The sequence below is a fragment of the Otolemur garnettii genome, unplaced genomic scaffold, assembly GCF_000181295.1.
Source record: "Otolemur garnettii isolate 467f Iridium unplaced genomic scaffold, OtoGar3 scaffold00005, whole genome shotgun sequence".
Taxonomy (NCBI): domain Eukaryota; kingdom Metazoa; phylum Chordata; class Mammalia; order Primates; family Galagidae; genus Otolemur; species Otolemur garnettii.
Window position 1 is genome coordinate 38,269,664 of NW_003852400.1, and position 14,486 is coordinate 38,284,149.

A 14,486-nucleotide genomic window follows, 5' to 3' on the forward strand; every position below is an offset into this window, starting at 1 on the left:
AGGCTGCATTTCTGAATGTTTCTAACAAAGAAAAAAGTCAGTATCATCTTCAAAGTGTTAGTACACAAAGACTTTGGCTTCCAATTCGTTATTTTCCCGAGAGGCTGAGTTCAGTTCTATTGTACGTGGTAATTTATGAACAGGAACCCACAATTTTTGGACCAGAAAATTGGAAAACCACCCATAATCACTTCCATGTGCCCATCTCATCTTCTGAGTAGCTACGGGTTTTCTCCTTTGAAAATATAGCAGAGAATTGATTATTCTCTTCCCATCTAATGCATTCGTGCTATACAGGCAAATAACTCTGAGTGCCCAACCCCTGCCACATTAGGGTGATGCTCTTTTAGACGTTATACAAAAATGGATTAAACCTTTTTGCCTACTCAGAGATTTAGTCTGACTGGAAACAGGCTTTTGTGGAGCTACAGAATTTGTACTTCATCTGCTCAGCCAATAATTGGTCACAGCACAAGCCTGGTTAGAAATAAGCAACAAGCTTCCTGTATCCATGAACAGAAAACAAGGTAGCGTGTGTGGCCGCTGAGAAACACACATTTGCTTTGGAAGCAAGGAAGCTCCCGGCGACCAGTGAGCAACATATGTCTGAAATCCATTATCCGACACGTTCCCTCCAGCCTTCCCAGGAATGCTGGTCTGACTACTAAGCTGTGCGTTTGCTTCTGCCTTCTGGATATAATGAGTTTGCCCACCAGCTGTGAGTACCTAACTCTGGGGAAGGTGGCTCCATTCCGTAGCGCTTCTGGTCATGGATCGCCTTTTGCAATCAACAAGCCAATTGATATTAAGCCCCAGAGGAGACGGTAACTGCTTTCCTTTCCTCTAGTTGTTTGTCAGTGAAAATGTGTTTTCTTGCCCTTTGATAACTACTTGGGAGGTTTGCTGAGCTGGGAAGGGTCAGGGTGAGAGGGTGAGAGGTGAGTTTTTCAGTTCGGCATTCTGGAGAGTTGGAAAAAAATTAACCAGAGGGGAAAGCTGGAAATAGTCTTAGTTTAGCTATTTAGCAAAAGCTAATCCGGTTTCAAGGTCTGTAGATTATAAGAATTGGAGAGATTGTTGATGTTTGTGTCACTGTCAGAATCATCCACAGTGAGAATTTGAGAGAGGATTTTGCTAAATCATGGATATGTGTATTAATAGCTATTAGATGACAAATAGCTCATCATCTATATATAACATTCCTTTAATGCCAAGGTGCAACAGATGTGTAATCATTCTATAATAAGCACTCATTGTCATGTGGCCACTGGGGAGGCCAGAGCAGGGTTTCTATGTATGTATACGTAACTACATTGCCTATGAAGGAGCTAGCATTTTAGATCAGCATTTACCCTCCAGCCTTTTTATACAACATCATAGTAGGGGTGATGTATGTGACTACTGTGTCCAAAAGTCAGCCCTCACTTTTTGTTTTATGCAAAACCATTTCATTCAGCAATTAACAATAACATTCAGAAGCGTTTTATAAAGGTCTTTTATTCTGCCTGTGAAAATTTCAGTTTTCCTTAATTTATGAATTCCCAGAATAAAAATTCAAAATCCTAAAAGCAAAATTCTGAATTTGCCTTGAAGCTATTATCATCATCCTCTTACTCGTGTGTTTTTTCTTTCTCTAATTATGTACACGCAGGCTGACCTACCAGGCATACATTTTATCAGATTAGACCTTATTATAAACATGAAGAACATGATTAAGAGCTTTCATGAGTAATTTAAAAACAAAACAGGTTTGCAAACCTTGGGCTTAGTTTCTTGACTGTAAAAATGATTTTTTGAGTTGAGAATGAGCATTTTTATATGTGTGAGGGTGAATAGTTTTTCCTTTTCCCCAGAGTACAAATGCTTTTCTGCCCAGCTCTAGCCCCATTTGACTTATAAGAGGCTAGCAGCAACAAACAGTTATTTTCAGGTATGCTCAGACCCCTGACCTGGCTCAGTAGCTGTCGTTAGCTCAGCCCCTTCTCTGGTCAGTAGGGTGATACTACAGACCCCTGCAAGTTGCCCGTACCATGTGTATTTTCTGAGTCCCATTCGTGTTACTGTAGTTTTTCTGCTTTAAAGTAATCAACTTTCTGTGTAAGTCAGTATAGTTATGTTTTTATTTAAGTTGTTGTGTGCATGTGTGTGCCCAGGAAATTTCAGATATGTCCTCGATTACTTTTAAATTTTTTAAACAATATATTTTTCCAGCAAGTATTTTTGAAAGCTAATTTATAGTAACCAGTATTTTATAGCACAGACCTCAGAATTTGTAAAAATACCAGATCTAACTTTTGAGTGTCATACAGTGCTTATATCCAGCATGTGAGTCAGTGAAATGACTTTTTATGTAAAAGATTTACTTTGATTATTACATCTAGAGTTCTTATCCCATGGAAGTATAAATGTGGCAACAAATGTATCATGAAAACAATGGTTGGAGGGAGTGTACGAGTGAATCAAAGAACATCCAAATTGTAGAGAACGTTTTTAATTTTGTCATTCATTGTTTTCAAGTTGTTAATTTTAAAACCTTAACTTCTTTGTAAGGTATTGAGAAAACAATTCACCTGTAATTGGTGGGTCATCTCCCTCCATGGACTTAAATCTATCCCAAATTAAATGGTTTCATTTTGAGGATCCTTACTGGGACTGTGATTTCTCTGAAGCAGCCTGTTTATGTTTATTTCATATGGTCACAGTTGTGCTTTTTGGCAGAAAGAAAATTGCTTTTCTAATTACAAAAAAAAAATGATATTGAAGAAAGGGAGGAAGGAAACATCTTGGGAGGAGGAGCTGTTGACATTTTAACCTGCTCAATGAAACATAAGCTCAGGGTGATAAAAAGAAATGTGGCTTTTCACTAAAATCCATGGAGAGAATAAAATAGGAAATCTAATATATAAATGCAAAATATAGTTCAATTTAAATCTAAATATATCCTTATAAAATAGTGACTTTTTGAAAGAACACCATGTTTGCCTGAAAACCCAGGGAAGTAATTTCCAAATTGCAAATTAGCTCTCTTAGAAGTGTGGTGACCACACAGTCATTTAATAGTTCTCAATGTTTATTTCAAGTACAGCAATGACACCTTTCACAAAGCAGTTAACGCCACTAAGTCTTAATCAAGCTTAATGTCTAAGAAAATGACAACCCTCCCATCTGTGATTATCGTTTACTGTATTTGAGATTTAAAGTATTTTCCTTTTAATTTTTGGTAGCCTCCTCAAATTCTAGACCTCTGCTTTCATGTCTAAGAAATATAGTTTCCTTTCAATTTTATAAAAATTGGGTGTCTCGATCTTAATACAAAGATTTAAAAATCAGATTTAGTGTGGCTCTTCTACCATACTTTCACCCATCTAGACTTGGCAATGTCTAGAGACGTGTTTCCTTGTAGTGAGTAGGAGGCGTGACTAATGCTGTAAAGTAGGCAAAGGACGGGATATTGCTGAATATCCCATAATACACAGGACAGCCTCTTACAACAAGGAATTATTTGACCCAAAATGTCAATAGTGCTGAGGTTGAGGAAACCTTATGTAAAGAAATTGGATTAGGGAGGACTTGGGTAGCTTTGAAGACCTTTATTTACATAGAGACAACTGATATTTTTAACATGTTTATGAAAATACTTTCTCTTACCTTTCTTGTGGTAAGAAGATAGATAACAAGGCATTACCACTAGATAATGCTTTGTTAGCCTAGCTAAAAATAAACAACTGCCACACTTTTAAAATAATTTAATGTAGTCAGTAATTCATGCTGTCCTGTATACTGATCTGTCTGAAGGAACAGCTTTATTACATTTTCAGGGCTTATTACTCTTTCATTAGAGGTACTACTAAGATTTCAATAAAGAAGCTAAATAAACGTAGTATGTCCTTGTAGCTCCAGGGTAGGTGATAAACATTGACCTCCTTTTCAAGGTGAGGTGAAAGAAAAATACTAGGCAAAATTACCGAGAGGATAGTAAATATTAATTGACCATCCCACGGGCCTGGTGTATGGAGCTCTAGTGAACTCTCACTGCCACCCCCATGCCTGGGAACACCCTGACGTATGGTCCCATTAAGCGTGAACATATGGGGAAGATGTTTGTTTACGTCACAACCACCTCATCCTAATAGCAAAGAGCAAATTTTATAAAGGGAAAACTATGAGGGGAAAGGGGAGGATCTCCTTGGACAAAAAGCCCTTCTTTTCACTTTAAATAAAGCTTCTAATTATCCTCAGAATTTGTCCTAATCCTGCATACATCTGGGTACAAATAATTGGCAGGAACAGCTCTAACTTGAATGTCTATCTCCAACTCTCCACTGTCTTCACAATACAGAGCTGTCTATCCAACTGCTAATAGAGCTCTAGAGAGCTCTAACTCGATATATTAGAAACTAAACTTACGTGTTATTTTAGGCCTCATCCTGTCTCGCAGATCCTCTACAGTCCACGCCATAGGCACTGAAGTCCTCCTAAATGCTTCCTTGCCCTCAGCCCACACATCCTGCCACTGTCCACTTGCAGGTGCCTTTTGCTCCTTCGCCTCACCTTTTGTTACCATCCCCACTGCCACCATCCTGGGTTTAGCCCTCATCTATGCTTGTCTGAAAACTGGCAGTCTCATAACTGGTCTCTTTATTCTGTTGTCATCCTCTGCTGACTGTCATCGACAGTGCCATTTTCTAAAAGGTGATCTTGATGTTTTCATGCTCATGCCACTAGCTTTGTGCCTACCCCCCCTCCCAAGAAGCCAAATGCCAAACCATCATGATCTACTTCCTTTCTACATCTCTCTCTCCCTGTAAATTGCTCTTGTCACCAGTGTATACTCTGTATTTTAGGTGTAAAGAACTACTAACTATACCTATATTTTGCCTAGATTTCCATTCTCTCCTTTGTGATAAATCCTAACTCATCCCCCAGATCTTTTTCATTAAATCTTGCATAATTCCCTATTTCTAAGTGGAAATACCTCCTTTAACTAGCTGTTTCCCTTTCCTTTTCTATGTCTGTTATTGCATTATCATAACGAATCCCAATTATTTATATATTGTCTATCTTCCCCTCTCTTTAAGAGTGGCATGATGGAAACAGTTGTTTCAGAAAGAAGAATTTGGCAGTGGGATGCTGCATAAATTGGAATGGAAAAGAAAGAATCCCTATACCCAAAGAAGCAGGCCATGTGAAATCCTGACAGGGACAGTTTCGTTACAATTACAAAATATTTAAATATGTGATTACAATTGTGAGAATTGCTCAAAGGGAGACAAGGACCCAATAAGAACATATAAATAGGCACCTAACATCGTCTGAGTATTTGGAGAATGGTTCCCTAGGGATGGGGAGGCCCAAGGATGACTAACAACGTGCTCTACTGAGAGGCATGGCAATGAAGCCCCAAGGTGAACGTTAAAGACACTGAAAGGGTAAGGTGTCTGAAGGGTAATGAGGCAGGGAGGGGAGTGGCAAAAAGAAAGTAGAGAAAGTAAGCTGGGGAGATTACTCCTCTTGGAACGGGAGTTAACCAAACAGTCCTCCATTTTTACTTTGGAGCTAACTAGTGATTATTTGATTTCTGAATTTATTCATTGGCAGTAAAACTTAAAAATATATTCTTTGGGTCTTATCATTGAGGATTTCAAAACATTGAAATAAACAGTAGGTAATATTTTCCAACTGATGTTCCAAAAAGAAATGGTCACTTTTCTAATCCACTCCCAACTGCTGGGGATTAATAAAAACAGTCATAAATGTTAACCTTGGTTCTTCTACACACCTTCAGCATTCACACATCACCTGGCTCTACATTCTCTCCTTTGACAAAAGGAGTGGAATGGGACTCACTCAAGTATTTAGAATGTTTGATGCTAGTGACGTACAGGAGACAATGCAACATGTTAGTTATAATTCTGTACACGATTAGAAACATTGAATTATTTAACCACCTTTTAAAACTTTTCCTTTAGTTTTCCATGACTTTGTCCTTGTTATACACAGATTTACTTGAACTACAAAGAAAATTATACACAAATAAACTTGAACTACAAAAGAAAGCCTTCTATTATTACCTATTATTTTACTTTGTAAGCCATGATAAATGAAGTAGTGAATGCTGACAAAGCTCCCCAGCCTCAGAATGGCATCTTGCTCGCAAAGAGAATATGTATTTACATAGAAGGTCTAACAGAAACCAAGGCAAAAAACAGGGGTGGCAAGTCATTCTACTGATGGCCTGTGAAACACGAGTGGTCTTTTGGACTTGATCTGTAATGCTGGGTTTCACATGGTCCTAAGAGAAGGCTGCTCTAGCAAGGAAGAGAATCTCATCAGGGGTGAGAAAGAGAAGTACCCCAGAGAGAAATTGGATGAGAAGGATATTGCAGAGGTCCAAAGGAAGGATGGTCGCTTCTCAGATGAGATGGAATGTGTTCTGAATTTCAAAAGATGGTCAAGCTTCACTTACTGTTCTCAGGAGCGTGTGTTGTTACTCATCCCCAGGGAAACATTCTCCAAATGCTCAGACTATGTCAGGAACCTATTTTTATACTCTTATTGGGCTCTTGTCTCCTTTTGAACAGTTCTCATAAGTGCAATCCCATATTTATGTATTTTGCTGGTCTAAAGGTCTCCTCCTACATTCAATCATAGGGTCATAAGAACAGGATCCAAATCTGTTTTTTAAACCACTATGTGTCCAGCGCTTTGTATAAGACCTGGTACATAATAGGGATTCAGTAAATTCCTGTAAAATTCATTTTTCCAACTGGGAATAAGAAAACAATCAGAGATAGTAAGTAAATGTGCACCCTTTTGGAAAAACATGAAATTCATTTCAGCACCTGCTAAACACACTTCTCAAGCCCACTCTTCCTCTTTACATTTGTACCATTCTTACTGCTTGAAAATTATGTCAGTTGTCCTCATGACCAAAATTGAACTCATCATCTTTTGCTTAAAACCTAATCTTTTTCTTCCATTCCTTGGTCTGATTGATTATTTCCTAGTTACCCCAAACCATGAGAGTTATTTAATCACCTTCTTATTCTTAACCTTCTATCTCATCCTGTTGCTCACCTATTCAATTTTTACACCATTCCCTTCTACTCTGTCTTTATTGATGCTGCCCATTAATGTCAAATGCTGTCCGAGCCTCTTAAGTGATCTCCACATTGCTGATTTCCATATAATTGACCCAAAAGGGTTTGCTGTGAATTTGTTGGTTTGTTTTCATTGCTACAGTGATATTCACATTTCTGCAGTACTAGTAAATTGTACCAAAACCCCTTTAGTAGCCAGTCCTCTATTCTATAGTTTTGTAATTGACCTGAAGCATAAAAATACAAATTCTACCTTTGTGATGTTTCCTTCTGAGCAATAGCCGAGTTGGCATATGATGCATTTGCCGACTTGTCAATATGAAAACTTTCCAGTTTTTCCTAAGATTTCTTGAAATCTGAGCTTCTGATTGTGTGAGACTTCACAGCAAATCAGGTCACAGAATGCATAACTTTCAATATGTCATAATACATGGAAGATGACTAGAAGCACGTGGCATTTGATTTTTGGTCATTGATTTTTAATCCAGACAAAAGTTAGAAACACACACACACAGCAGTGTGAATGTCTGTTGAACAATCATAAATTATTCACTGTACCTTGATGATGGATGTACAGTTTTCCTAAATTCGTATTTGCCCTCCTGCCCCCAGCCACTGTGACTGAAAATATGTGCCCCTGTCTGTGCTGTTATTTTTGAACAATGTATGCTGGGACCCGATGTAAGCTGAGTCATGTGATCCTGGTGTTGCCATGGTAATCCATCATGTATATAACAAGAACAGGATGAATACCAGCAGCTCTTTGTTCTCTTTGAGTTGCTTTTTTTGTGTGTGTATTAGTAATCCAGTGGCTGTGATACCAAAAGTAACACGATCTAATTTCCCCTTTCTGTTACTGATTGGTGGGTTTCATCCTCTGGTAGCAAAGGAGTTCTTGCCATTTTAACTTGCTTCCATCTGATTTTTGTTGTTGTTGTTTTGTCAAAGTGTTCTTCCATTTGGGAGAAAACTCACTTGAATCCTAAGGCTGATCGAAGCCATGAATCCCATAGCATGAGTTCTATGGAAGCAGGACATCCTAGCCCTGGGGTTGCCATTGTCTCATACACATTCAGGGTATGTTCAAAGTCCCTCAAAACAGAGGAAGGTGAGCATTAACCTTTGCATCACTGGCAGTTTTTAAAGCTAAGTTAACCTTTTCACTACACAACACTAAACGCACTGTGTCAAAACTCAGATTGAAGTTATAATGGGGATGACTGGGGTTAAGTTTAAGGGATTTTGAGGCTTAAACAGACCCTTTAATCTTTCCAGACTATTGAGAGATTTTACATGTGCTGTGACATAGGAGGACCTGACTAATACTGCAGAAGGACAATTCAGTAGGGTTGTGCTAACCAAGCACTTCATAATGCAAATACGCACATATGCACGAAACAAAATCGGAGAGATGGAGAAGGGCGAAGTGACAGTTTAAGCAGACCGATTCCACTTGCTCCACTTACCACTGGCATGTAATGTAAAGCGGATGTGTGAATCTGCCACTCTCTGTCCTTCTTTGTTCCCGTAGGCGCGTTTAGTGTGGGCATCTTGGCTTACACTGAGGTGATTCAAGGGACTCTCCATGATAATGTTGCCTATACCAGATTTTTCCTACAGGCCTGATATTAGAACTTAAGTAAGATATGATTCCACCAATATTCATGCAGCTGTACCTTCAAAAGATTATTACAAAGTTAATATAAAACTTTATTGATACTCTTTTATTCAACTTGAGAAGAAACTCCAACATCAATAGTAAATATAATTAATCTCATTTGTGGGTTAAACAGATACTAAGGTCGCACGCATGTCAGAAGAATAACGGTCTTACAGGGAACTTGTGTGCACAGGAGCATCCCGCTGCATGACCTGGTCTAGCTGCCTTTTTCTATCCTGTTTTCTACAAGTATTTATTCCATGTAATGCACATGGAACTTTAAGGACACAAAGATGGATCACACAAACAACCCACCCTCTTGGAGCTTACATTCTAAGGGGAGACGACAAGTGCTACACGTTAAGTCAGGTTTCCCCAAGATAGAGCGATCAGTAAGTTCATTTATTCGTTCACTCATGCATTTATTTGTTCAGCAAACATTTACTGAACAGAAACTGAGTTCAAAGTCTTCGGCTAGGAATGCAAAACTGAGAAAGACAAATTCTCAGTGTGCAAAAAGATCAAAATCTAACTGCTCAGGCAAGAGTCCAAGGAAAAGACTAAATTACAACTATGTAAGGACTTTCATAGGCCTTTAGGAGCACATGGGACCCAACACCACCACCAGCTGGACTAGTCAGGATAGGGCTTACGAATTAGGTCATGAAAGAGGATGAGGCATTCTTCCAAAAGGCAGCGCCACAAACAGGATGACTGGCAGGGAATGATCTCCCATTACATAGCACTTTGCAGTTGACAAAATACATTTCCATGTGTCTTTGAGCATCCATCACCTGGTGAGAATACTGACATCTACAGGGTTTAAGGGTCTCGTTCAAGGCAATACAATTAGTCAAACAGTAGAGCTGGGACCCAATCCTCCGTCTTCTGACTCTAAATTTTGTACTGTTTCTGTTAAGTGACATAAAGAAAGTATAAGTAAAATCCATTGACACTCTGAGAAGAAAGAGTTTCCTTCCAACTGGGGGTGTCATAGAATGCTTCCTAGGCAAAATAGTATTTTATCTTAGGGTTTTTATTTAGTAATGCAAAATTGAGGGGGAAGAGCATCTCAGACTGGGAGAATAATTTGGCAAAGGCACGAAGGTGGGAACATAAGCATTTAAAGGAAAAATATTGAGTGTGGTCAAAACTTAATGGATTTAAGAAGCAACCCTGTGAAATAAAACTGGAAAGGGAGAATGAGACTATATTTTTAGGGTCATGAAAATTAAGCAAGGAATATTTTCTAAACCAAGGTGATCTAATAAAAATTTTTAAATAAGGGAGTCCTATGAATTACTTTTGCTTTAAAAAAAAAAAAAGAATAAGGTGGTAGCAATTAGACACATCTGGGAATAGCAGGAAGCCAAAGTAAGGAGAGGCGTGGGGAACATAGCAAGAATTCGCTCTGGAGATCTTAAGATGGTAACTAACATAGGCGAGGGATTAATTGGTAATTCTTTTTGGTAATTCTTTTTAAATTCTAGATTTTCTGCAATGGCTATATAAAAAATTCTCAGCCAACGTGAGTGTTTCTTGTCATTTTTCAAAAAGAACAGGAAATTGGGGCCTAATGTGGAATGATGCATAAGTAAATAGAGTGGATAGGAGGGAGTGTTCATGGCGGAGGGGTTGGAAAGAGTTGAAAACCAGTGAGAGAAGGAAGAGAAGCTGGTTCCATGAGGATGCGTGGACACCAGGACGAAGCCTAGATTTCTGTCAGAGGGTTACACAAGTGACAGAGATAAGGATCAGGAAGAGGAATGGCGGCTTAAGCCTGAAGATAATGAGTTATTGATGGACAAACTGATTTTGACAATTTAGCAGGACCAGTAAATGGAAATAAACAGAAAAATACCAGGCAAAGAGTAAAACGCTGTTGGGGTTGGAGATGTGAAGACAAGAGGGCCAAGACAAAATTCTTGAGGGAAACTCTTCATTTATGGGCTAGACTTAGATTTAGCAGTCAGTGCTTAATGGTTTTCAGAGTTACAATCAATCCCTTTGTTTGTTTCTAATTCAGAACATCACTTCCATTTTGTGCTATATTGTGGAGACTTTTCACTGCAGCTTGAAAAGAAGATAAATAATTTACAAAAATGTCCAAACTACATCAGACTTTATAGCTAAATATTTTATTGCTGAGATCACTTTGACCTTGGGTAAATTTAAAGATACATATATTGCAAGTACTTTGTAAAATGGCCTTTATTTTTAAACTGACCATTAATTTTTAATTAAAAATCAACTCATCATTAGCCCTGGTTTGAATCCTGAATTTAACCAACAAATGTTTACAAAAAGCAAATATTAAGAATGAGACTGAGATGATCTGATACCAGTTTGCCTTCCTATTACATCCTCGACAATGAATATGGATGTTTACCTTATACAGCTGCCAGGAATCAGCCAAAACCGGCTTATTACTTAGAATTTTGTTGACTATGGATAAAACTACATAATTTTGGAATTAGATAAGAGAACAGAAAAGAAACCGACCAAAAAAAAAAAGGTGCTGTTCCCCAGTCACTGGAAGGGAATAGGTTTATAGCTACACAGTGAAAATTAGCCATGAGCTTACGTGTTCTTTCATTTTCTGTTATGTTACTTGCTTTTTAAAAAGGTAAAATAGCGTTTTATTTTCAACCAAACATTTTTTACTGGAAATTCAATAGGCTCACAGTTGTCTTGTTTGGGTAGATGTAGGTATTTGTGAGTATTTAGTAATTCTGAAAATAGTTTTATCTGTACTTAGATACATTATTTTCCCAGAAGTTTGGCTATTTTACCCAGGCTGTTTCTCATGCATTTAATGTTCTCTCTAATGGATTTGTTTATCTTTTTTCCAATACTCTTGGCCAGAGAAGTTACTTTTCATTTGCATCATAGATGTGAGGACCTCATTCCTATAATCTACTGACACAGCACTTTTTAGTATATCATACATACTTTTGCCATGACATAGACCACATATGATATGCAAAAAAAAAAAAAAATCCATAGATAATCGATTGCTTCAAATCTTTCAGATAGAGGATTGTTACAAACAGTTATGGTCAATATTTTTAAATGCTAAGTAAAAATTTAAAAGAAGTAAAGTAGACCAGTTTATCTGTTGTGCTAAGACTTCATTTACAATATTCTTAAAATTTGAAGTATCTCTTGGTGGATGAAATATTCCATACATGTTTATCAAAAAATATGTGTGTATAATTTTATTAGTATGTCTTAAAATGGCCTTTGACTATGAATCCAATGATCTGACCCATTCTGTGGGTAGATACTAATAAGTATGTCAAGAGACCTGGCTCAGAGAACAGAAAAACACTATTCTCCTTAGCTTGCAAGAGATGTGGATTTACTTCTGACTTTGGTGAACAGGTGATGAAGCAAATGTTCACTCTCACCAATTTAAAATATCTGGATGATTCTAACTTTGGGGACATATTGCTTCACATGTATGGATGCCTGGAAATGTGTGAAGTTTTAGATTTTTTTCCTTGATAAATGACATTTTCTTAATTTTTATAGTGCCCCAAATTTATGAATTCTTAGCTATCATCCTTTTCTCTCATTTAATTAAAATTTTTTACCTTTAATTTATCACACAGATAACTCTGTATTTTTTTATTGCTTTTGAGAGAGAGTGGGACTGTCGCCCTGGATAAAGTGCTATGGCATCATCATAGCTCTCAGCAGCCTCAAACCCTTAGGCTCAAGCACTCCTCCTGCCTCAGCCTCTTGAGTAGCTGGGACTATGGGTGCCTGCCACAACTTCTGGTTAGTTTTTGTATTTTTAGTAGACAAATGGTCTTGCTCTTACTTAGGCTGGTCTAGAACTCCTGAGCTCAAGCCATCCACCCACCTTCACCTCCCAGAGTGCTAAGATTATAGGAAATGTTTGGATTATACTCAACAGTTCTCAAACACACAACTTAGATTTCATTATTATACTATAAAAACCTAGGCATACAAGGTTATACCTCCATATTGAATAGCTCCTAGTTTTCTAGTTCCTATTTTTTTTTTTTTTTTTTTTTGTAGGCCCTCTCCAAGAAGTTCTTACTGGGGAATCCTGCAGGCTTCTCTGCTAAAGTTGCCCCTAGATTCAGCCTGATAATAGAGCTTGTGATCAAAAGATAGGAAGCAGCTGTGAGCAAAATAATTCTCCTTCAAGAGGCAAACAAATGTAAGATATACTAAGAAAGGGCAATGAGCGTGGTTGTTTTTACTGAAAATTGTTAAAGAGTTGACCCAGACAAAAGAGCAGGGAGATTAACAGTGGATCCAGGTCTAAGGCTTACTTTATCATCAAAGTAAGTTAAGAAAAGTTTGGTATTCTCTACAGACATTTCTCCCAACTAGAGCTCTAGAAGAGGAAATGGAATAACCTGTCTCATTAATCATGCCATCCATCTCATGCAGTTGACCTCTCCTTTATGTATTTCTCAGGATCTAGGTCAATGCTGGCTTATAGAAATATTATGTGACCCGCTCTGTAATTTTAAATTTCTGGTACCATATTTTAAAGGCAAAAAGAAATAGGTAAAATTTGTTTCAGGAACATTTTTTATTTAACTCACTATATCAGAATATTATTATTTCTACCTGTAATTACTACATACAAGTATTAACGAGATATTTAACATTCTCTCCTCATACTAAGTCATTGAAATCCTAGGTATATTTTTTTACTTACATCAATGTTAATTTTGATGCTAAATTGTCCTTGACCACATTTGATTTTTACTTGTTTGACCTTCATTTGATCAAGATTTAGGTCTCTTAAAATTTATAATTGGAAATGTAATTTTACTTAAGTTGTTCCAAATATACTTAAAATTTTTCCAAATAATTGAACCAATTAATTATTAATAGTTTTTAAATTTTAGTTTTAATTGATAAATATTAACTAAGACTAAAACATCAGTTCTTCAGTCACCCTAACCCCCTTTCAAATGCTTTACAGGCTGGTGTGGCTACTGGCTGCGTATTGGACAGGCTAGATTTAGATTATCTGAGTTTGAACTCAGTCTGCCCCTCACTGAAAGTGTTGGCCGGTTGTTGCCAACTTGGGCAAATGTTTTCTCTTTCAATACTTAAGCTTCTTCTATCTTCTTAAGCTATCTCTAAAATAGAGATAATTATAGTGTTTACATCATGAATTTGAAGATAAAATAATACTCAAAATACTATAAAATACTAACCAGGGTGTTACCATAAGTATATTGGTCTTTATTGTTATTTTTTTGTTATCATATATATGGTTGTATAATTTATCCCATTACCACCTCTGAGTATCAGAAAGAAGTAAACTTCTTATCTTTGGAAAGTTTAAAGCAGATAGATGCTGGACAAAATACAGAAATGTAAGCTCTTCTTGCTTTAGATCCATGTCTCAAACTGCCTAGATATCTATCCCACTATCACAGTGTCAGCCTGGCTCACCTGAACTCACCTTTCTTCTTGAATAAGCTCTCCTGAACAGAGCTCACATATTTCTCTTTAGGATAATACTATTTCTCCACTTGACTTTGAACCTTAGAGTCCTCACTGAATCCTCTCCCCCGTTTGTTCTCGTCTGCCATCAAGTCCAGTCCTTGGAAATTTTCACTGTATACTTCTCTCTCTCCTCATCCTCACTGCACCACCCCTTTCTCCTCTTTGGGCACTGAGATGATCTCTTGTTTAATTAGCCTCAGTCTTCAGACTCTTCCCATCAC

General features: G+C 37.5%; 1 protein-coding gene across 1 annotated transcript in view; it reads left to right on the top strand.

Moving 5' to 3' along the window:
- Nucleotides 1-524: 524 nt before the first annotated feature.
- Nucleotides 525-14,486, top strand: part of LOC100954042 (cAMP-specific 3',5'-cyclic phosphodiesterase 4D) — a 389,004-nt gene continuing 375,042 nt past the window's right edge. The window contains exon 1 of the mRNA XM_012812430.2: nt 525-824. Coding sequence (XP_012667884.1) covers nt 700-824 — 125 coding nt within the window. The 5' untranslated portion in view covers nt 525-699. The remainder of the gene's footprint in view (nt 825-14,486) is intronic.